The 23,060-nt window shown below is 61.7% G+C and overlaps 1 protein-coding gene across 1 annotated transcript in view; it reads right to left on the reverse strand.

Annotated features, from left to right (window-relative positions):
• Positions 1-853: 853 nt before the first annotated feature.
• VAC14 (Vac14 homolog (S. cerevisiae)) overlaps positions 854-23,060 on the reverse strand; it is a 98,692-nt gene continuing 76,485 nt past the window's right edge. The window contains exons 15-19 of the mRNA XM_014536803.1: positions 10,201-10,375; positions 8,708-8,826; positions 7,502-7,581; positions 5,451-5,601; positions 854-1,452 (exon numbers count right to left, since the gene is read on the reverse strand). Of these exons, the coding sequence (XP_014392289.1) occupies positions 1,290-1,452; positions 5,451-5,601; positions 7,502-7,581; positions 8,708-8,826; positions 10,201-10,375 (688 nt within the window). The 3' untranslated portion in view covers positions 854-1,289. The remainder of the gene's footprint in view (positions 1,453-5,450; positions 5,602-7,501; positions 7,582-8,707; positions 8,827-10,200; positions 10,376-23,060) is intronic.

Genomic DNA, 23,060 nt, shown 5'->3' on the forward strand with positions numbered 1-23,060 from the left:
TCGGCCACGGCGCGCACAGCACGAGGTGTCCGAGGGCCGCCTGCCCCGGGCGCTCCATCCCAGGCGGAGGAGTTCGGACCCTGCTCCACAAGTTCTTTGGCTCCTGCTCCAAGTGGCGCGGTGCCACCCTGATGGGGTGCCTGGCGGTTGGGAGTAGTAGTGACCTGGCCCGCTGGCAACCCTTCTTGGGGTGGTGGGACAGAAGTCGGCCGCGTCCTACACCCCGACCCTGGAGACTCCAGCAGTGAAACCCACCGCCCAGAGACGCTGCTCTGGGAAAAGCTCCTTCGCTCCACCCCCGCCACGGGCCCTGAGAGCCACTTAAGAGCCCTTAGGCCAATCAGAGGCTCCCAAAATGTGAGGTCAAGGGCCTACAGGTGCGGCTAGGTGAGGCTCATTTAGCCCAACCAAGGGGAAGCACCTGGGCACGTCCTCCCTCCTTGCGCCGGTCTGGCCCTCCTTCCCACCCCAGTGAGCCGCAGTTCTGCAGTGCGCATGCCCTTTCATTCAGACACCCCGGAGGTGCGCTCAGTCCAGGTGACTAGTGGGGATGTGTCCCATGGTCCCTGGGCAATCAGGATGGAAGTCAGAGCAGGTGCCTGGGAGGGGTTTCCGGGTTCCAGGCAGGCCAGTGCTTGGTGCTTTCTGGGAAGTAGGGGCAGTTCCTAGAGGTGAGCTGGGTCCCCCAAGGCCCACACCTGTCAAGTGAGTGTGTAGTAACCAGACTCCCGGTGAAGCTAGCCCTCCTGGGGGCCACCATGAGCCCTGTCTCCAGGATAGGTGCAAGGTCCTGGGGCAGCTGCAGCATCAGGCAGGGGCAGGGGCCAGTGGGAAGGAGCAGGCAGGCACAAGCTGAGGGTTTCCTGTCATTTCTTTATTGGGGCAGGGAATGCATCATTCACACGGACCTCTGTGCTGGCCCCTATGTGCACACAGCTCCGTATACACACATCGCATGAGGCCAGGGCTCTGGTGGGCCGGGAGGTCAAGCTCTTTCACAGAGGGTGTTAGAAAGAGACCATTCCAGAGGATAGGTGGTGTCTGAGGCTGTGGCCCCACCCTGGTAGGAAGCCGGCTCTATCTGAATGCTGGACAGCTCGGGGGGCCAGGGGGCTGGGTGGTGAGAGGAGTTCGGGTAGACAGAGCAGCCTCCACCCCCGCTCCCATCCCTGGGCTGTGGCAGGGCCAGCCCTGCTCCGGAGGCAGGTCCTCAGGCTCGGTGGGAAGGGGCCTGAAGGGGCCAGTGCTCCACGGGACCACTCCTTGGGCCCTTCTCCACGCCAGGCCTGTCAGAGGACAACCCTTCGGTCCAGGTGATCCCCGCGCCCACTCCGCTGGTGCCTCACTTCCAGGTGTTTCTTCTGGACCTTCTCAAAGTGCTGCAGCAGCTCTGCATAGTCGATGCTGGCGGAGTCCGTTTTCTGCGACTTGGGGGCTGCCTTCAGACTGTCTCTGGGGAGAGGGAGCAGAAGGGCGCAGTGTCAATGCCCCGGCACACGTGCTGCTGGAGGGAGGCAGCTCCAGACACAGGAGGGCAGGGCCACAGGTGGTGGAACTCCACGGCGGGGAGTTGGCTGCTTCGGGCCCAGCACCCCTTCCCCAACAGCCCCAAAGAGTGGAGGAGCCCCGTGAGCTTCCCCTCCCCGGCAGTTGGAGAGACCAGTCAACACTGCGGCTTGGATATGGCCTCCAGCCTGTGGGCTGGCAACAGCGCCCAGAGCAGGCATCGCATTGGGAAGCATTTCCTGTTTACGAGTGGCTCCCTTTGGGGTGACAGCCAGGGCCTGCAGCCAGCCAGGAAGCCAGCTGGGGCCTGGAACAGGGTCAGGGATGGGGGAGGAGGCAGCTGGCCCTTTCTCTGGGGCAGGGCTAGGGCCAGCAGGGAGGCTGAAGGGTCTCTACTGAGCCCTCAATTGGCAGGACACATTTTTGAGTGTTGGGGCCCAGAAGCCTGCAGGCAGTCCCTGCCCCTGGGAAAGGAAAGCTGGTTTCATCGCTGGGCATGCCCATGGCTCCTACCACTCTTGTTGCTACCACCCTCCCCAGCTGCTCGGTACAGCAGCACGAGTTGTGCACTGCACACTTACAATGTGCGTGGTACTTCCTACAGTTGTGCAAACTAGTAGCCCTGCTGCCCCTTCAAACCAGTGTTTAGCTTGCCCTTGGGGACTAGATCCCCTCAGGCTCCTGTCCCATTCACCATCCCTGCAGTCCCGTGATAGACTCTGCTCTCCTTCACGGAACCGCACTGGCCTGGGGGGCAGATCTGTGTGGCTGGCAGTTACCTGGGGGCCCTTGGAGCTCTAGGGAAGGGGACTCAGGAAGGCTCTGGGCTGTTCGTGAGAATCCTTGGGTCCTGTGAGTTCATGAACAGACCCCAGTGGGGGTGTCTGGGCAGCAGCCGAGCACAGGAGCTAGACAGGTATGACCCAATGGTAACCTGACCACTTCCTAGCCATTGGACGTTGGGTGACTCAGTTTCCTCATCTGTAAAGGGGGATTTCTCCAGCCCCCGCCTAGGTACCTGATGGGCAGCCACCATGGCTACAACTCTGCCCTCGGAGGTGACCAGCCAGGGCCCGGCAGCTTGAGGCACATGAGCTGCTTATTTTGGGGGAAACACGATGGTGCTTCACCCAAACGGACCCCTCAGCAGTGAGCTTGGCTCCCGGCAAGATACAGGCACCCAATGGTCTGTGCCTGAGAGGCATCGCTGACCCTCCGCTGGCCTGCTGGGCCAGGGCCCGGGCAGCGTGGACCCTCCCATGGTCGGCCACCTGGAGCCTGGAGGTGGCCCCTGCATCCCCTCAGCCTGCTCCCTCCCTGCCTTCTTGTGAAGGTGCATCACCTGCAAACACCTTGGCCGGTTGCTGGGGCTGCTGCTTTCTGGGCCTCAGGCCTTGCCTCCTGAGCTGTTGAACATTAGTTCAACGAAGATCAAAAAGTGGGGCTGCTCTAGGGGCCAGATGGCAGGCAGGGACTTCCTGTCACAGTCACTCGGTGGCACAGGTGCCACTGTCCCGAGAGAAACCTGGGTTTCTGGGGAGGCTGAGAAACAACCTGGAGCTCGGACCTCTAACTTCAGGGGGTGGCCGGATGCTACCCCAACCCAGGCCTGTAAACATGAGGCCAGAGATGACCCTGAAACATGTCATCTGCCGCTGGGGTTCCATGGGTCTGTATGCTGCTCCCTCAACACTCCTGGTGAGCCAAGGCATTAGGCCCCAGGAGTGAGATGAGGGGTTTCCACGGAGATGCCAGCAATGAATGGCAAACCCAGGGTGATATGCAAAGATGTGGCCAGGGTGTGGGGGTCGGGAGGAGTGGGCTGTACTTTGCTCTCTAGACAATTAGTCTTGTCCCCAGGGACTCAGCCTCCCTGCGGGTAGACGCTTCCTGGCCTGAGGTCATGGGCGCAGGGAGGGGTATGTCCCATGGGGGTCAGGGCTCCGAGGGCACAGCCACCGCGGGGGCCTCGCACGGGTCCTTCATGTTTGCAACCCTTAGGCAGTGATGCCTGGAGGACACCGCCAGCAGCAGAGCTGGGGTTCCTCTCCTGCCACCCCACCCACGCACCTGTCACCAGGCTACTGTGGTGAGCGTCACAGCTTTTCCTTCGGAGGGTCCCTCCAGCCTCACCCAGGAGATGGTCTTTGGGGAGTGGCTGGGAAGCCTGAGGGGGGACAGGCTCCCTTAGCCCTGTGGGCGCCTTGAGCCCACAGAACGAGGGAGGGCGAGGGCCCAGGAACTCCCTCAGCTGTTCCCCAGCTGCCTGTCCCTCCCAGGGCTGAGACTGTCCTCTCCAGGGTGTGCATTGTCCCTGTGTCCACCCTGCAATCTGACCCCTCCCCAGCTGTTCTCGAGGCCCCTCCTCACCTACCGCTCCCGGCTTGTCCGCCTGGGTCCCTGCTAAGAATGGCTGGGAACACAGCCCTGAAGCAGCCATTTAGTCCCAACGCTCATTTCCCGAGGAAGAAACCCGGAGAAAGCGAGGGGCTTGCCTGAGGTCAGAGCTGGGCCAGGTCCCTGTCTAGGCTGGGGCTGTCCCGACTGACCGAGGCAAACAGAAGGAATGCTCCGTTCCCTAGCGTCCCTGTGCAGACTCGCTCTGCCCTGGCTTGGGGCGCGCAGGGAGGGTCCCTCTATTCTGAGATGAGGAGAGTAGGGGGCAGAGCTCGGAGAAGGGAACGACCCAGCAGCACAGGGTCCACGGCCTGGCCTGAGGTCTCCCCAGCAAGGCAGGCTGGTTCCCAAAAGGGGGTACCAGAGCCTGCCTACCTCCTCCTCCCCTCTCACCGCACCCCCTTTCTAAGCGCCTGCCAGAGCCACCCTCACACCCACCAGGTGTTGTAAAGGCCCGTGTAGAGGAGGCCAGTGAAGCAGTGTGGCTTCAGGGCCTCTCTCCCCAAACGCAAACCCAACTCCTCAGCTGCTCCCTGCTCCCCTGGGAACTCCCCGGTGGCACCAAGAGCAGCGGGATAGTGCCAGCACCACTGCCCTGAAGAGCTGCTGCTGGGGAGAGGGTCAGGGTGGGCAGGAGCTGGGCCTTGGTCTGGAGACCACTCTTGCTGAGGGCTCGAGCCCCTCCAGCTGGCCCGGGGCAGACCAGCAGTCAGGTGCCCACACCCAGCCTGTGGCGAAGCCAGGCCGGTGGGAGGGGTGGTGGGCTGAGTCCTGAAGGGCATAGAGGCTCAGAGCAGGGGCCGTGTGCCGGGCAAGCCCATCTCGAGGCTGCCTGCATCCATGCCAATGGCAAAGGCGCGAGGCCCTTCCAGGAGCGAGACGCCAGGCCTGCAGAGCGGCCTGAACAGCCTGGGAGGGAATTCTAGACACACAGGGCATCTGATGCAAGCTGGGCGCGCTCCATTCAGCGTAAATCTTCTCAGTGGCTCTGCCTGTTTCCATGGCGACCTGACAAGTGAAATTTTCCATCTCGGATGCCAAATGCCTGTGGATGAGGCGAAGCCTCCAAGGGTTACCAAATATAGACAAGGCCCAACAGGCTCCAGGGGCCAGGCCAGCAGTGTGTTCGGGTGGGAGCCTCGACCCCCCAGGGGCCGCAGCCTCCTGCCAGAGCTGCCCATGCTGGGCCTCTTGGCAGAGTTGTGTCTATACCTTTTCTTCCTGTGGGCAGCGCCCGCACAGTGCAGCCACAGGTGCAGCTACCTCTGATTTTTAGGTTAACCCTGGTTCTTAGAGAAGGTCTCACTACCACCTACTCCCAGAATCCCCCAGCCTGGTGTTCTGATATGGAAATGAGAGGCCCACAGGCAAGTGGCTGTGGGTGGACAGGGTCTGAGGTGAGAGAGGGGTGTGATGCCCAGGCAAGGAGACCCTCGGCCGCCCCTGAGGCACAGCGTCCTCACCAGGCCCCCCTGGCCCTGCCCCTGCTGGGTGGCGATGCCTCCCTCCATGGAGGCAGCGGGCGCAGGCCCCCGCCCGGCACTCACTCGGTCTGCAGCAGCTCGGGGTTGGGCACGCACTGGAGCCGGTGGGAGAGCAGCTGGAAGGCGCTGCTCTGGGGCAGCAGCATGAGCAGGCCGTAGAGGGCCTTGATCAGGTACGGGTTGTTCTTCACGTCCAGCAGTTGCAGGCGCAGATCTGCAGGAGAGCAGAGGTCAGGGGTCAAGAGCCTGGCCAGGACAGGGCCAGCCAGGGGGCCGTGGCAGAGAACAAGGCAGGGGCTCAACAGCCAGGTACCACTCCTGCCCCCAGCCAGTAGCGCCTCGCTGTCCCCTGACCTCATAATTCTCTCTTCCTACCACTGCCTGTCTGATCTTCCCAACAGTCACCTCAGCCTGGCGACGCCAACCTGCCGCTGGGCTGTCCCTGCCCTGTGCTCACCGCCTCCCTGGTAAGGAGGGGCATGGGCTGTACTGTAGCAGGTCCCCTCTGTGCTGCACGAGCCAGCACGAGCTAGGTAGGTGGGCTGGAGAGGCTGGGCTAGGACCGCGGAGGGAGGGCAAGGTGGAAAGCGCTTTCGTGTGAGGCTGAAACACATCCCATGGGCGTCTGGGAGGGGCCTTGGAATCCACCTCAGAGCCCAGTCCTGCCACCACCCCACCGGGTGGGAGGAGACACACCCCTGGCCCTGCCCGGCACCCGTCCCAACTACACAGGCCCAGCCTTCTCTCCTATGAGCCCCCCTGGGAGAGTCACTGGCTCTAGCTCCTCGTGTCTCTAGGCCCAGCTGGGTACCCTCTGTGGAGGGTGACACACACTCCCAGAGAGGCCACGCCACCAGCAGCTGTGCAGCGTCTGGGCTGATGCTAAGCTAGGGCGCAGCCAGGCCCCGGGGCTGGGAAAGCTAGGAAGCAGGGCCTCCCGCAGCCCGCCCCTTCTGAGGTGGCAGGGGCCACCATGGGAGACCTGAGCAGTCATCCCCGCGCCTTGCAACTCCAGCAGAAGCGTGGGCCTATCAGGGTCCAAACTCCCGAGCCCTGCGGGAAGCTGGGTCTAGGCATCCCACCGTTAGAACGGGTTCTCGGCAGGACCAGGGGGAGCATCTGCTGTGGTCAACCCAACAAAGTCCTGGGCCTGGAGAGGAGATGCTGTCGCTTTTCTAGGGTCGGGATGGATCTGACCTCAGGGAGCATGTGCCTGGCTGCCTGGGAGGCCCCCAGGGAAGTGAGATCAGCTCAGGGGACCACTTGGGACAGGCTCAGGTGCACTCCACGGGGAGCAGGTCTCCCCCCACACGTGTCCCACAGGCATCGGGCAGCATGGGCCTGGCTGTTTGGAAAGCTGCCTTCTGTTTGGATGGGTGGAAGGGGTGGTGTCCTCGGCCCCTGCATCTGCCTTTGGGCTCCAGAGTGAAGGCTGATGGCTCAGCCTGACAGGTCACAGGCACTGCCAGAGAGCAGGAGGCCTGGGTGGCTGGCTTCCTACCGCACTGAAAGCGCACGCGTTGCATGTAGTCGCCGTGTCTGAGGCGCCAAGAGCTGCGTGTGCCACAGCCAGCTGCCACTTTTGCACATTCAGCCTGGGTGTTACGATCAGGCAGCTCCCACCCATCGGCTCCCAGCAAATGCCAACTCTGCTTTGCGGAGAGATGAGTGTGTGGCTCTTGGGCACACAGGAGCCTGCAGGTGGGCCAAGGGTCCCCACAGCGTCCAAGAGCCAGGGCAGAGTGGCGTGCTTGGAGGAGGGGCCGGCACGGCGCTGGGACAGCTGCCCACCTGTCCCGACAGCACTGCTCCAGTTCTCCCGGCAGCTGATATTCACCTTCAGTGGGTTTTGCTGTCGGCGCTGGCGTGTCCACAAGCCCCACCCTGAGGCACCCGGGCAGGTTCTGATGCCACATGTCCCAGCCCTGCTGCGTCTGGTCTCCTCAGACCTGATCTCCTCCCCAGTCTTCCATTATTGACATTCCAGAGTATCCCTGGGGTGACTGCCCTCCTCCCACTCCCGCCCTCTTCTGAGTGTGGCTTCACCCTGCCTCACTCCAGGCCGCCTCACTCCAGGCCACCCAAAGGCCAGAGGCCAGAGGCAGGGCCCTTACATGTGAAGATGGGGCACTCGATCAGCTGTACCAGCTTGTCCACCTCCGTGAGGAAGTCCACAGTGACCTCCAGGTCCCCGCTGGTGGGCAGTCAAGGAAAGTCTTCCCCCTGGGCCAGGACAGCCTGTCTCAGGGAGGACCCTGACAGGGAGGGTGGCAGCTGGAGAGCTGGGACCCAGGGACCTGACCCAGCGGCTCAGAGCGACCTCCTCCCTCCAGTCCGGCTCCCGAGGCACAGAGCTGCTTCTGCCTAAGCAGGATTCCGCATGCGAAGGGCATTAGTCCATCCCGCTGCCTTTGTGTCCCTCTAATTGAGAAGCGCATAGCTGTCCCCGCTGCACGGCACCCGGCTCTGCTCCGGCAGCTCCCTCCCCTGCGATCCTGGGCTCTGAAAGGCTCTCACTTATCGCGGCCCTGCAGCCTGTGGGGAGGGCTGGGCAGGAAGGGTCTGCTCCCGCCTGAGTGGACGCCGCCAGCCCGGCCAAGGTCAGGGCTGCGGCAGGTGTGGCCTGTGGTCCCTTGATCACCAATGACCGAGAGAAGCAAATCTAGGGTATGGAAGGGGAGCAGCACTGAGGGAGCCAGGCAAGGCCATGGCTGACCCTCAAAGGAGACCCCTCAGGGCCCCTCCTTCCTGAACCCCAACTCCAAGCCCCTCAGGGAAGGAGACCGATTTTGCATCTAAGCAGCTCTCCCAGTGAGGTCACACGCCAGGCATTCCCAGAGGAGGCTGGTTTGCTGTACAGTATTTTAAACAAAATGTGACCATGATGCCCTTCGCTGAGGCAGGCCCTGAGTGGGCTGGGGGGGTTTCCCTCTTCTGAGGCCCCCTGGTCAGCCCGCTCTGCCCCTGGGTTACCGCCGAGCTCTGGCTCTGTGGCCCCTGAAGGTCCCTAAGCACCAGCAACACCACCAACACTCAGCTCAGCCCACAGGCTCGCCCCCGCCTGCTCTCAGGCCTTCCTCCCGCCCGCCCCAGCACAGGGCCCACCGATCTGCAGCGAGCGGTGCACCCGTCCGTTCCCCGGCACCCCACCTAGATGGTCCCTCAGCCCTGATCCCCAGCCTACACGGTTTCTCCAGGGCCAGCTCTCCTCCCTCAAGGCACCCATCCGGTCCTGGTGTCACGGGCCTGGGGGAAGGAGGATGGCAGTGGGCCCACCCCTCCAGCGGTTGGACCGGAAGAACAGTGACAGTGAAGGATACAACTTCTGGATGAGGTCGTAGGCGTGCCGGTAGTTCTGGGTGAGGAAGCAGAGGGACACCGTGGTGACGGGGTTGTGGCACCAGGAGCGGTACAGGCAGCAGAACAGGTCCTGGCTCTCCTGGGGGAGGCATGAGCAGTGAGCAGAGGGCCCGCACCTCCTCACCTGCTCCTCCCCTCTGGGGTCCATGTGGGGACCTGAGCGGGAAGGGCCCTTGTGGGGAGCCAGCTGTTTGGCAGCCCCGCTGGGAACACGCTGTCACAAAGGAAATGCTGACAGTTCCTCCCGGACCCTGTCATTACTCCAGGCCCCACAGAGCCACGTGTGGTGACAGGGCCTGGTGGGGGGAGCCTGTCCTCCATGCTGGCATTTCTGCTCTCGGCAAATAACAGTGATTGTCCCCTCCAGGACCCTGTGGTCCGGAGTGTGTGGGCTGGGAGGGCTGTGCGGGAGGGCACAGCCTGCGGGTGGGGTGGCGGTTCCCTGCAGCACCCTCCCCTCGTCCTCAAACGGCACATCTCCTCCCTCTCTGCGGCCCACCTTGCACTCGGAAACCAGCCCAGGAGTTGAACCCACATTCGGGGGAGCCCCTGCCCTGAGGAAAATTCTTAAGGCCTCTGCGAATGTCTGAAAGGAACCACAGGAAGGAGGCAGGGGTGTGGCCTGGATCGTTCCGAGCCTCTTGGCCCCAGATGCCCTCAGACCAGGCTTGGCTGTCCTGGAGGCACCCTGAGAGGGTTGGATGCAGGGTCTGAGCTGGGAAGGAGGGTGTGGGGGTGGTGATCACAGCCCAGATAGGGGAACGAAACGCCTGGAGGCCATCTGCAACTCAGCCCCCACCCCCGGGGGAGCATGATCTTGACCATGGCCCCCAGAGCAGGATGGGAGGATGGTGAGTGCCTTCCTGCTCTCTGATCAGCCTGGGGAGGTCCTCACCCCAAGCCTGGGACAGGCAGCCCTATGATACCCTGGCTTCCGACAGGGTGCCTTTTGGGACACATGGTCTAGCTGCTGGGGAACAGGGCCAGGGCCAAAGAGGGGGGCAACGAGAGCAGTAACCCGATCCCCGGCAGGGTGACAGCCACAGGCCTGGCCCTGACAGGGAGGTGGCATCCAGAGGGCATCACCCATTGGGTCCCCCACATGAGTCCAGAACCCTGTGTGCCAGGGGGCAGCGCCAGGGTGGGAGTGGGGTGTCAATGGGAGAAAAGGCACAGCCTTTGATGGGTGAGGGAGGGTGCGTGGACCCGAGTAGAGCACACGGTCTCCTCAGAGAGGCCTCTGCAGCGCTGCTCAAGGAACCAGCTGGGACTCACTCCCACGCTGTTGCTTCCTGTGCTCAGCCCAGGGGCGTCCATGTTTTACACTGGCCCAGGGAGATCTCCAATTTCATCCGTCTCCTCCCAGAGAGCCTCCTGGGGCTGAGGGCGGGCTGGCAGGACGGGTGCCTGCGTGCACACAGGGTTCCCCAGCCAGAGCCCGCAGGCACGGTACCAGTGTCCTCAGGTCCTTGAGCTGGTTCCGCAGCTGGAAGAGCTCTGTGGAGGTGAGCAGGATGGTGTTGAGGGTGTGGACCATGGTCGAGGCGAACTTGAGGTCCTCTTCTCGGAGTAGGATGTCCGCCATCGAGTGGAAGATGTTCTCCGCGTTCAGCAGGAGGCACAGCTGCCTGGAAAGCGGGCAGAGCGAAGGTTACGGCACCCCCTGGGCCTCACTGTGGACCCCTCCCCGGTCTCCCCACCCTGAGGACACCTGCTTCTCCTGGGGCCGGTGTGGGGACCATGGGGGACACGGGGCACTGTTCACAGCGGGCCTGGCTCCACGCCTCCCAAAACACTCACCCTGGCCCAGCGGCTCCGGAGCCCCAGACTATTCATCCCCGACTCTGCCCCAGGGAGACGGTTCTCAGAGAGCGGCAGGCCCTGGCTCTCACCCCCACATCCACGGCGCTCTGTGCCGCCAGCTTCTACAGCTTCTACAGCTTCCACACGTCTGCTCACCAGGTCCTGTCCCCCCGCTCCCCACATCCACGGCGCTCTGCTTCTACAGCTTCTACACGCCTGCTCACCGGGTCCTGTCCCCCCGCTCCCCACATCCACGGCGCTCTGTGCGCCCAGCTTCTACAGCTTCCACACGTCTGCTCACCAGGTCCTGTCCCCCCGCTCCCCACATCCACGGCGCTCTGTGCGCCCAGCTTCTACAGCTTCCACACGTCTGCTCACCGGGTCCTGTCCCCCCCGCTCCCCATGAGGGCCCCTGGGCTAGGAACTGGTTTGTGCGGTTCTCGCTGTAACCCTGCCTGGAGGTGCCTGCAGGTGCCGGGCTCAGGCGGCACTTGTGGGATGAGTGAACCTACGACACCCCGAGTTTCATCTTTGCTGGCACAGGGCAGCGAGGTGACTTGACCAAGGTCATGGGGTCAGTTAGGGACCCTTTCTTTCCACCGTCTCTTCTCCAGGAAGAATCTTGGGGGATAGGCTTGGCCTTGGTGGAAAGGAGTCCCATTTGACAAACAGGAAAACAGCCCATGGAGTAAAGACACAGTTTTCCCACAGCCCCTGGGCCAAGGTGAGGTCAACAGGAACAGGTGGGCGAGAGGACGGGCTTGGAGGAAGCTGTCGACCTCCAGAGTTTGTCCTGGTGCCCACGGAGGCCTGGCTGGGGGGATGGCGGGCCCCCGGGAGTCCAGGCATCCTGAGCAGGGAGGGCCGCACTGAATGGGCGACTGGTTGGTGAGGAGGGTGGGTGCCCCTCTCTGACTCCTAGTCTCTGCTCCAGGGAAGCCCGCAGACCATGCCTGGGGCTGGTGGGGACAGGGGTCTGAGGCCTGAAACATGTCCATCCCAGGTCACTGACCTCGCAGTACATGCAGCATCAGGGACTGGCCCCCTGCTTTCCTCTACCAATAAACACCAGTCACGCCTCAGGGCCAGGCTGGAGAAGATCCCCTGCCCCCCAGGCCGCCAAAATCGCAAACCACGAAGTGCAAACAGTGGACAGGCAGGCTCCATCCAGCCTCGGCCCAGCTGGAACCAGCAGACTCGGGCAAGAAACCAGCAGAGACATGGAAACAGGGCTGTTGAGGGGATGGGTGGAGTTCTACCATCACTGGGGGCTCCCCTGCTTGCCTGGGATGTGGGGGGGGGGGGGGGGGCAGAGGTCCCAGAGCCCGGTGCTCCTGCCCAGCTGTGTGACCCAATGTCTACGTGACAATGTCTTTACCTCCCACCTGGCGACAGTGCCCACCTGTGCCATGGGGGCTGCTCAGAGAGTAGCTGCCAAGCTAGTGATGGCTCGTGTGGGGGGCACAGTCTATGGCGAGTGGGGGTAGCAGCCAGCTCACAGGAGAAAGCCTGGCCCTTAGGCCGAGAACAGACAGCACCTCCGGTCCCCTCTGGTCCTCCCAGCCCCACAGGAGCCCCGTCTCCAGGGCCATGGGAGAGAAATGTTCCAGAAGGGCAGGCCGGGGAGGAAGGGCAGCGTTCTGACAAATGCTCACAAATGCCCGTCGCCTGCAGCTGCTGCCGTCTCCATGACAGAGGCCAGCAGCTGAGCCTGCTGCCAGGCAGCGCCTCCAGGGACCACAGGCCGGTGGGGACGGCTGGGAGGGTGCGGAGGGACAGGCAGGGGGTGGCCATGAGGAGATGAGGGCACCCAGGCTCCTGGGGAACACTGGCGGAGCTGCAGAAGGCCCGGGACGGCAGAGTTTTCTGGAAACGCTCTTCTCTGGCCGCGGTGACCCATGCTCCCCTGGTTCTGCCACCTCTCCAGTGGCTGCCCCCTAGTGCCGTGCAGCCCCCCTGCTCGCTCTCCAGTCTGTCTCCTGGTGGTGGCATCTGGTCCATGATTATTTTCAAAGCTGCCCCTAGCTTAGGGGCTCCCACATGTGCCTCTGCCCCCCACTGAGCTCTGGATGGGGCAGCCATGTGCCTGGTGGACAGCCCTGCATGGCATTTCAAACTTGGCAGGGCCACAGCGTAACTCTTGCCCTGCGCCCCCATCTCCCCCCCCCCCCCCCCCCCGGAGGGGCCCCCCCCCCCCCCATCTCAGGAACTGTCCCCATCTCAGGAACTGTCCCCATCTCAGGAACTGGCGTCACTGCCCACCCAGCTGCTGCAGTCCCAACCAGGGAGTCATCCTTGATCCCCTGGGCCCATGTTGGGTCCACCGCAAGACAGGGCAGGGGGCTCTGCCTTCAGGGCACATCTTGCCTCCTCTGGGCCCCGTGTCAGCCACCCCAGCCCTGGTGCCTGGTCAACTCCAAGGCCAGCTCCTGATTGGCCTCCCTGCCTCTCTCACTGCAGAATTCACCCTCCATGCACCAGCGGGGGTCCTTAAAAAGTGTCCATCAGAGCACGGTACTCCCCAGTGGCTTCCTGCTGGATCTAAATAAAACCCAGCCCCTCACCCTGGCTCCAGGATCCCACACACTCTGGTCAGTTCCTCTCCAACCTCAGCCCTTACACGTGCTCCCTCCCTCACGATGCCCTGTGCCCTGCCCTCTGCCCTGGCCTGGAGAACGCTGCGTAGGGACTGGCTCCTTCCAGCCACCCAGGCCCCAGATCCAAGTGAGTCCTGTTTCTTTCCAAGCGATTCTCATTACTCAGGTCATCTGGGTGGGACTTGTTCCCTAGGTCCCAGGCTGTGTCTCCCACCAGAATTTGTCTGGGACCCCCATGTCCCTCAAGAAGAGGGCCTGGCACTCAATAATCACTGTTGTTGTTTTTTTAATTGTGAATCCTCACCTGAGGATATTTTTCCATTGATCTTTTAGAGAGAGTGGAAGAGAGGGAAAGACAGAGAGAAACATCGATGTGAGAGAAACACACTGATTGGTTGCCTCCTGCATGCGCCGACCAGGCTGGGGAGGAGCGTCCAACCAAGGTATGTGCCCTTGACCAGAATCGAACCTGGGACCCTCTGGTCCACGGGCCGGCGCTCTATCTACTGAGCCAAACCGGGCTCAATAATCACTGTTGAGTGTGATTGTGCGGAGGAGCCACACTAACGCTGATGAAGGCTTACGCTGACGGACAGTGTGCCTGCAGACACTCCTGTGCTCAGCCCAGCAAGCCCGCTGCACATCTGTGTGCATTCTGTCTGCAGAGCGCAGCTGCCGTGAGGTTCCTCCTTCACCCTTGCCACCTGGGGCCTGGCTGCCCTGCCCAGGGAGACCCCTGGCAGGTCTTCACACACCATGGGCACGGGGCACTATAACCCCCTCCTCCACAGAGGACCCTGCTCCAGCCACACCACCGACCAGGGAGCAGGAGGGGTGGATTCGACCCAGAAGAACCGACTTCCAGAGCGTGAGCCCCTCTTACCGCTCTGCCTCCTCGGTGCCTAGTATGAGCGGGCACCGGGGACTGCCCACCCGGTGGGGCTGGCAGATGGCTGCCCCGCAGGGCTGCTGCGTCATCACTTCTCTGCCGAGCCCAGCCTGGCTGAGCTGCCTGCCTGGCTCTCAGGCATAGCTCCGTAATGGAGCACAGCTTGTAAGCATTAAACATTTGCCCGGACTTTTAATACCCATATTAAAGTGCAGCTCATGAGACAATGGTTTAGAACAGTGGTTGCCAACCTTTTGGACCTCATGGATGACCGGTGGTCCGTGGACCACTGATTGGTGACCAGGCATAGGTCGGATGGGAGGGAGCCTGGATGGGGTCTCACACCCGCCTTAGCGCTGGACCGGGCAGGGGTCCACATGTGAGCCCTCACACTCAGACAGGGTCCCCGGGGTCGGGGTTCTGCCTTCCTCTCCTCCAGCCTCCTGCTACCCGCCCGGGTGGCCACTCCCCTACTTCCGGGTCTGCGTTCTCTTTGGTCCCTGTCATATGCGAGGGCTCTCAGGGGAGCGACCTGTCTTCAGCCTGCTTTGGAGCCCCACTTTCCCCAGTGGACTGCTGTGTCCTTTGGGGCGGCCTCAGAGGGGAAGGCCCTCTGCAGCTGTGCCCGCTGGGAGTGGCCGCACCTGCCCCGCTGGCGTGAGCTTCATGTCACGGCCCCTTCCACACTAACACTGGCCGAGCCTCCACTGTGCCGCAGAGCCCGGCCCTGAAAGGCCACCAGCCTCAGTGCTGGCCACGGTGGGAGGTGCTCGCCGGGTCCCCCTGGCACCCACCCACAGCCGCAGCTTCAGGTGACAGCTGGCCTAGACTGGGCAGGAGGCGGCCTGCATGAGGCAATAGCTGCTGCCCGTCTCCTGGGAGAAAGGCCTGGGCACAGGCTGGTCCCCGCCAGGCCAATGGGGAGCCTGGTGCTCTCCCCGACCCTGTCCTGGGTGTGGGGAAGGGGCCACACACAGCTGTGCCTCCAGGGACCGGGGCAGGCCCCCAGCGTGGGCAAGGCCGCCCTGGTGTGAAGGACAAGACCTCCCAGTGGCTCCAAGCGCCACCCCGGCTGAGTGTGGACAGGAGGTGCCGCTCTCCGGGGGTGTAGGTGTGGGTCTGCTTCTGCTGCCAGATGCCTCACCCCGCCCCCGCCCCCCCGTAAGCCCCTGCTGTCCAGGCTCAGCCTGTGGGCCCAGGGGGGCACGAGGGGCAGTCCAGCACTGGAGGTCTGTCTAGGTAGTGGGGTGGCAGCAGGGGGAGTGTGAGTGGTTCCTTTCAGGACAGACACAAGGTAGGGGGATTTGGGGCGTGGCATAGAGTGGGGACAGCTGGGGCCCGGCAGGACCAGGCCCACTGCAGGAGCAGGGGCCCCACAGTGAGGGGTGGGCCTGGAGGCTGAGCGTGGTGTCCTCCGTGGGAGGAAGCATTCTGGCTCCCTGCCGGGTGGGCTCTGGGAATCTGGACTCTGCCATGTGCTTCGGAGACAATGTCAGACTTCTTCCCACGATCCTACTTCCCCTCGCCCCTCGGAAACAGGACCGGCAAGGTCACCATGGCCAGAGACAGCCCCCTCACCCTCACTGTCGGCAGGCCCTCCCGAGGCCCCTGGGCCACTTTCAAGATGCTCAGTTGGCCTCTGGGCTCTCCGCGGCTCCCTCACCAAGTAAGGGCATGGACGCCCGCCTGTTCTGACGCTGAGCCAGAGCTGAGGGCGGGCTGGGGAGTGAGCTGCTGCCTCTCCCACCCCATCCTTCCTTGGGCCGGGCCTTTTTAAGAGACAAAAAGGCATCCTCTGACCCGTGGCAGGATCCTGGACAGGGACGGGGGAAGGGCACCGATGACTATGGAGGAGGGAAACAGAGGCTGGGTAACCATTTCCTCCCAGGCCCGTCCCTTCTCGACTGTCCCAAGCAGTTATCTGACCACTGGATGGGCGGCCACAGCACAGTGCACAGGACAGCTGGCCCAGGGGAGGGGGGTGGAGGGGAGACTGGACTCCAGCCCATTTGAGTGGACAGAGATGTCAATGTTGAGAGATGGGTGGAAGGGCTGGGGGCACCCGCCTCCCACCCCGGCTATTAATACCGTCCAGTCCTGCTTCAACCCTGGCCTTCCTCTCGGCGCTCACTGCCCCGTGACAGACAGAGAATTCAGAATTGGCCGTGGATGCCAAGCTCCAGGGTGGGCGGGTGTGCCCAGCTCTCCAATGCCCCCAGCTCCGTGTGATCAAGGGGCCGAGTTCTTCCTGGGCCCGTCCAGACCCCCAGGAATCGTGCTGGGTCAGTGCCACAGAGAGGCGGGCATGTGGATGATTTCATTCGGTGCCTCCTGCGGGGCTGGGCCCAACAAAAGGCCTCCCTGACACAGGAAGGACTGTGTGCCAGCTCCCTGACACTCCCAGAAGCCCCTGCCCCATCCTGCCCCCTCCTGCTCCTTCATCAGGACCACCCGCCCCTCCTGGCTCCCACCCAGGCAGGTCCAGCTCCCCAGCCCAGGCCTGCGAGCTCCGGTCTGTGGTGGCGGCTGGACTGGGGGGAAGGTGAGGTGGGAGGTCTGCCCTCCTGCTGGCCACTGCCCGCTCTGGAGGTGACTGGGCAGGCAGCCCTGGCTCACGCTTCTTCTTAGAGGCTGCAGCTGGACGCTGCCTTTGAGGAGAGCTCAGGGTGGGGTAGACTCCATGGCCCGATACAAGCTGGCATCCGGGCTGCGCCAACCAGCCAGGAGGCAACGCGCTTTAGGCACCTCTGGTCCGGGCACGATGGAGGGCAGGGCCAAATCACTGCCATCGCCCCCGAGTGTTCCTGATCGAGGTCCTCCCTTCTCCCTCGAGCCTGGCCTCCTTCCTGCACCCACCCCCCGCTGCCTGCTGCTGTGTCCCGACTAGGCCAGTCCTGTGCACAGAGACAGGCCCTCACTTCCTCTCTCCTTTGGCCTCTAGCTGGTGTCCATGTTCTCTCAGTGATCAAGGCCAATGGGACGCAGGCTTTCCTGGGAGGTGCCTGGAATATCCCAGCTGCAACTCTGAAATGCAGCCGAATGTCAAGTATAGAAAACACAGGGACCCAGAGCCATTCCCACGGGAAGAGGACCCTCCTGGCCTCGCCCCGCCTGACAGCTGGCTGCTGTAGGAATGGACAGAGCAAGCAGCTCTCCTTCAGGGTAAGTCAGTGTAACGTTAGGGTGGAGGAGGGCGTGGTCTCCCATCTGAGGTTCCGAAAGCTCCGGGTTTCACACACCCTCCCCCACCCGCCCTCGCTCCTCTTCCCCTCCAGCTCTGCTTCCTAAGTATGAAAACTGTAAATCTGTTTTATTTATTTCAATCAATCCTTGGCAGTGCGCCCTTCAGGGCAGAGGCAGCCATGGTAATGCTGCCAACTCACGCCTTAAAAATTCATTGTGTTTAATGCAGTCGATGTGTCTGATGCACTTAAAAGTTTTGGGGTAGGGTGGTGGGAGTGGGAGGAGGAGGCATGAGGACTTGTTTTTCTGGGTCTTGCTGGGAGCTGGCGGAAAGGCGATGGAGGGCGGGGCACCGCGGGGTGGGGAGGAGGCGGAGGAAGACGAAGAAAGGGGTCCTTGGCCACTTAGCTCTCTATCCCTCTGTTGAAGACGGCGCGGCCAGACACTGGTCAGCCACAGACACCTGGGCTGGGCTCACCCGGAGACCTCCGAGGAAGGCCTCTCTTGGGCAGGAGTGGCCAAGAAAACCAAGGGGTCTCCTGCAGGCAGCGGGCTGAGGCTCTAGGCCAGGCTGGCCCTTCTCTCCCGGTTTGCTCGAGGGACCAAGGTGAGAGCGGGCAGAGCTGGGAGAGGTGACCATTTCCTCCACCACCAGGGGATCAGGTGGGCCTTCCTGCCACAGGAGGGGCCCCGCCTGCTCCCAGGACAGGAGCCATCTCCTGTGCACGGCCCGGCTGACCTAGCTGGGCTCATTTTCCACGGGCTGCTATCAGCCTGGCTGAGGCTACCCCCCGTCCATTCACAGGCACTTCTCTAGCCCCTCATGGTCCTCCACCCTTCTGAGCTCCATCTCCTGGCACCCGCAGGCAGCGAGACTCCTGTCCTGACCCAGGCTCCCCATGGCAGGAGGTATGGGAAACCCTATCGGCCTGGCCCAGGGCTGGGCCCCTGTGCGTGGCAGGGAGGCGGATGCTTGTGGAACAGAAAGCTAATTGCAGGAGAGGCAAGGTGGCCCGGATGACTTTAGTGGTGGGATTCAGGGGTCTGGGGAGCGGGCGGCTTCACGCACTGGGATTTCTGCCCAGTGTCTGGTTCTGGTCGAAGCACTTGCAATTTGCAAGGAGGGGCCTCAGCAGGGTCCAGGTGTGTGTCCCACCGGAGGCTGCACCTTCTAGCCCACACAGATACCCCTGAGTATGGCTGGATGGAGCTCAGATGGCGGAGGCTGTGGGACACCAGGAGACAAGCAGGGAAGACCTGGGCACTCGGCTGAGGGGTGCTGGGCCCTGGAGGAAAAGGCAGTGGTGGGAGGACCAGGCGGGGGTGAAGACAGCGGGGGAGGCGGTGTGAGTGGAGTCTCAAACCCTTGGTAGGAAAGCCCACAGCTTCTGAGTGTGTCATCTGTTGGAACACCCAGAGCAAATGAAGACAGAAGGACGGGCCACTACAGGAAATCCCATTGTCTTCATGACAACCCACTCTAAGAAAGGCCAGCACGTGCCAAGCCCTGAGAGCGGCCGGCTCCTGCCTTCTCCGGTCGCAGGGATTTCCTTCCAGCTGTGTCACGGCCTCTTGCCCAACAATGGCACACAGAACAGACACTCGCGAGCACTTCTACACGAAGCACGCCGCCTCCCTCAAATCCGCTCACCACGGCCAGGTCCCCTTGTAACGGAGAATGAGGGTGAAGCACCTCAGGGCCATGCAAGGTCCCGGCCGGCCCCGTCCCAGCACCAAGCTCTCAGCTGCTGCCTCACCGAGCACCCGGCTCGCAGGCGCCAGGGCCCACGGCACAGGGGCTAGGGCCTGCTGTTTCTGGAAGGCAGGTGATTTCGGGCACCGTGGCTAGGTATCACTGGGCCTTCTGATGGACTGGAACCCGAGTTCTTCCAGAACCTTCTTGTGGCTCCAAGGCAGCTTATCTGCAAACCAGCTCCTTCTCCCTCATCCTCTCCCTGGAGCTACCTCTGTGGGTGGCAGGCACTGACCACACCTGGCTGGCACACAGCTGGCCTGTGCCCACACTTAGCTCTGCCCTGCTGGGGTGCTGTTCTTTTGCCAGGGGGTCGGGTGGGAGGAAGAGTCTGGGAACTGCGTCCACAGCTCTGCAGCCAGAACCTAAACTCAGACCCGGGGGTTGGGAACAGGGACATCTATGGGGTGACTAGCAGCAGGTTCCCAGAAACCTCTGCCAGGAGACGCCGCTCCGAAGTTTGGGTCCTGGGCAGGGGTAGGTGGAGGGGGGTGATTTCAGTTCTACGGCTGATGCTCGGAACCCAGGCCAGCACTGCCAGGGACACAGCATCTCTGAGCCCCGATGTCTGCTGTCCTCTAGGCTGACTGTTAAAGAGAGAAGCACGAATGGAACCTTTGTCCCCTTTGGACCCTCTGTGCTCCCGCCTTCCAAGCAGGATTTGCTCCGAAGGCTGTATCGTCTCCCCACTGGTGGCCCTGCCTGTGAAGAGGCTGCAAACACACAATCAACGTGTCAAACTGTTTCCTGGCCCCACACCTGCCTGCCCAGCCACGCCCCTGCCCCTGCCAACTCCAGCCAGGCTTACGAGGCTCACGGAGGTTGTGTGCTCATGGGACTGAAGCCACGGACGGGTCCAAGGCCACACAGCAGGGTCATAGGCCCTGACTTGCTCTGTTCAAAGGAAGGGAAAAGAGATAAACTCTCAGGCCAGACCTGTGCCTGCCCAGGACTCCTTATCGCCACTCTCACCTTATCGCCAGCAGGAGCGGGGCCTGGGTTTGTCTCCCTAGCCCTGGGGGAGGAGGCCCCAGCCTGTGGCTTATGCCGCTCCTGCCGTTCTAGCTACATTTTTGGCTTCCACAGAAGAGAATAGTCTCTGATTAGGGAGCTAGATCGTGCTTTTCTGGCCTTCACATCTTTAGTGTGGGGGTTTTATAGAACCTTGCGAACGGAGACTTTCTGTAGCTCTTTACAAGTGCCCACTTAAAGGGCACTGAGATAAACATCAGGAAACAACGGAAGAGAAACAATAATACGGCTGCTGGTAACAAAGAGCGGCCTCACTGCTGGGTCTCTGGGAAAGGGTGAAAGATCAGGGAGAAAGGGCTGGAAGGTGGAGGGGCCACAGCAGGAGAGGGACACAGACAGCATGGAGGGGACGCCTTCCTTCTCCCAGGCCACATGGAAGGGGTTCCTCTTATTCGTCTCCCTCCGCCCCCTCCAGGAGGCTGGAAAAACCCTCTCGCGATCAGTCGTTTTCGGGGAATTTTAAGATGCGTGAAATGGGCTTTCAACCGCATGTTCCTTTCCAGCCCAGGCAATCTTCACCGGATTAAATGCACGAGAATGAGCAAGGGCCCGTGGAAGTCCCTCTGGGGAAAGGGTCTAGGACAGGGGTGGGCAAACTTTTTGACTCGAGGGCCACAATGGGTTCTTAAACTGGACCGGAGGGCCGGAACAAAAGCATGGATGGAGTGTTTGTGTGAACTAATATAAATTCAAAGTAAACATCATTACATAAAAGGGTACGGTCTTTTTTTTTTTTAGTTTTATTCATTTCAAACGGGCCGGATCCAGCCCGCGGGCCGTAGTTTGCCCACGGCTGGTCTAGGAGGTGTCGAGGAGTCCCGGTCCCGTTATAGATGAGCCCCTCCCTGCGACTCCCCTCAGCAGAGCTGTGCCAGGAGAGGGGCCTGCTGGGGACCAGCCATCCTGCCTGTCCCCCAGCATCACGTGGTCACTGCCCACCCAGCAGAGACCAGGCCACCACACAGAGATGGCCGATGGATGCGGCGGCCTTGACAAGGAACGGCGACCTTGAGCCACTCTGCTTTGACGCGAACGTGTCAGGATCCCGAGGGAGGGGCGCTCTGTGGAAAGACGCGAGGGAGTGAAAACAAGGCCAGAACAATTCTGGGTCTAGAGTCCTGGAAAACCCACAACCACAACCAAAGCCAAACGGAGTTGTATATTTATAAACGCAAAGACAAAGTTTTGGAAGGAAGGAAATACATGAAACTGAAAACAGAGGTTACTTTTTGGGAGGAAGTGGTGGTTCAGGGTCTTTTACATCTTATGCAATATTCTCCTGCATCATTTGTTTTTTAAAAAAAATCTTATATGGTTTAAGTTTTTTCAAAACAATAAATGTTTTTTTAAAAAATTTAGAATCCTCTACATTGTGGGATGCTCTTGGACTCGCTCTGGAGCTCTCAGAGGCAGAGCCGGGAGCAGGGAGCAGGGCTGAGGTGGCGCCTCCCCGGAGGATGGCAGCGCCTCCCTCTCCCTCTGGGGGTGGGGGCTGCTGCCGATTTGCAGATTTCACAATGGAAACTTGCATTTTACAAATGAGAGGATCAACAGCCGGGAAATTGTATTTTTAGCTACCGTGGCTCTTTGCTTCAAAGGCGTGGGTTTCTTCTGAAACCAGGCAAACCTCCTACAAAGTCTGCCGTTTGCATGGAGCGATTAGCATAGCACAAGCAGGAGAGGCCTGGCTCCACTCCCTGTGCAGGGAGGCTTTCTCCAGAAGCGGGATGGAGGCGGGAGAGGAGTCTCTCAGTGAGGGCCTGGGCGCTGGGGCCACACGGGGTGAGAGCTGAGTCTGCAGACCATCAAAGCCGTGCACAGCCGCCACCCTCTAAGCTGCTATTTAAGCCACTTTGCCTCCTGAACCACATTCTCCCCACGTTCAGGACAGAGGGTCCTGGGGCTGCCCTTCTGAGGGGACGGGCAGAGCCACGGCCAGGCTGAGGGAGAGGGTGGGCTGGGGAGGCAGCGGGCAGGGACTGGCACAGCAGGACTCGGATCATGAAGTCTCAGGGAGGCAGCCTCCTCCCGGTGAGGCTGGAGCAGAGGCGGCACAACTGTGGCGAGAGGACGCTGCGGCTGGGTGCCGCCCTCCGTCCTCCCCTGCCCCTCGGGCACTCACGCCTGTCCGGGTCGATCCATCCTGCTTTCCTTTCTGGCCTCTCCTCTCAGGGCCCAGCTCCCCCACTCTCCCTGCCACTGCACTTGGCCTGTGGGCATGTATCTTTTTTTTTTTTTAAATATATCTTTATTGATTTCAGAGAGGAAGGGAGAGGGAAAGAGAGAAACATCAATGATGAGAGAGAATCATTGATCGGCTGCCTCCTGCACATCCCCCGCTGGGGATAAAGCCCGAAACCCAGGCATGTGCCCTTGGCTGGAATCGAACCCGGGACCCCTCAGTCTGCAGGCCGACGCTCTATCCACTGAGCCAAACCAGCTAGGGCTATATCTTTGATGCAGTCTCTTCTCTCCTAGAAACCCCTTAGCTGGCTCGGGAAGACCTAACATGTGAAAAGAAGCTTGAACTTTTCTCCAAACACCACAGAAATGAAATGAAAGCGGCAACCTTCCAAGAGCTGTAATTGCAGATACTCCTCTCGGGAGCTGGGCTGGAGACAGATCTCAGCGGGCAGCTGCTCTATCACACCAGGCCCGAGCCCCAGCCTGGGGGGAGCGTGACCTTGGGCTGCGGGGGTGGGGCTGGGAGAGAAAGTGGAGGGGTTGCTATTTCAGGCCTGGCTGGCAGGAGCAGGAGCAGGAGCAGAGGGACAGGAGGGGCGGAGAGAGAAGCAGCAGCCTCGGCTCCCGGCCCCTCCCTCAGGGTACCGCAGGCAGTAGGATCACACGTCTTCCTGTGGAGGGTCAGGGGACCGGGAAATCCTCACAGATGGGGTGCACAGCTGAAGATCTGAGAAACCAATTACCCTGCTACTGGGGGGCCGGGAGACGCTGGAGGAACTGGACTGGGGGCGGCCACTCAGGCTTCAAGCGCAGGAAGGAAGTGAGGTAACTCCAGGAACTGCCAACTGTCGGGCCAGGGGAGGACAGGGGTG

The sequence above is a fragment of the Myotis brandtii genome, unplaced genomic scaffold (genome assembly GCF_000412655.1).
Source record: "Myotis brandtii unplaced genomic scaffold, ASM41265v1 scaffold165, whole genome shotgun sequence".
Classification (NCBI taxonomy): Eukaryota; Metazoa; Chordata; class Mammalia; order Chiroptera; family Vespertilionidae; genus Myotis; species Myotis brandtii.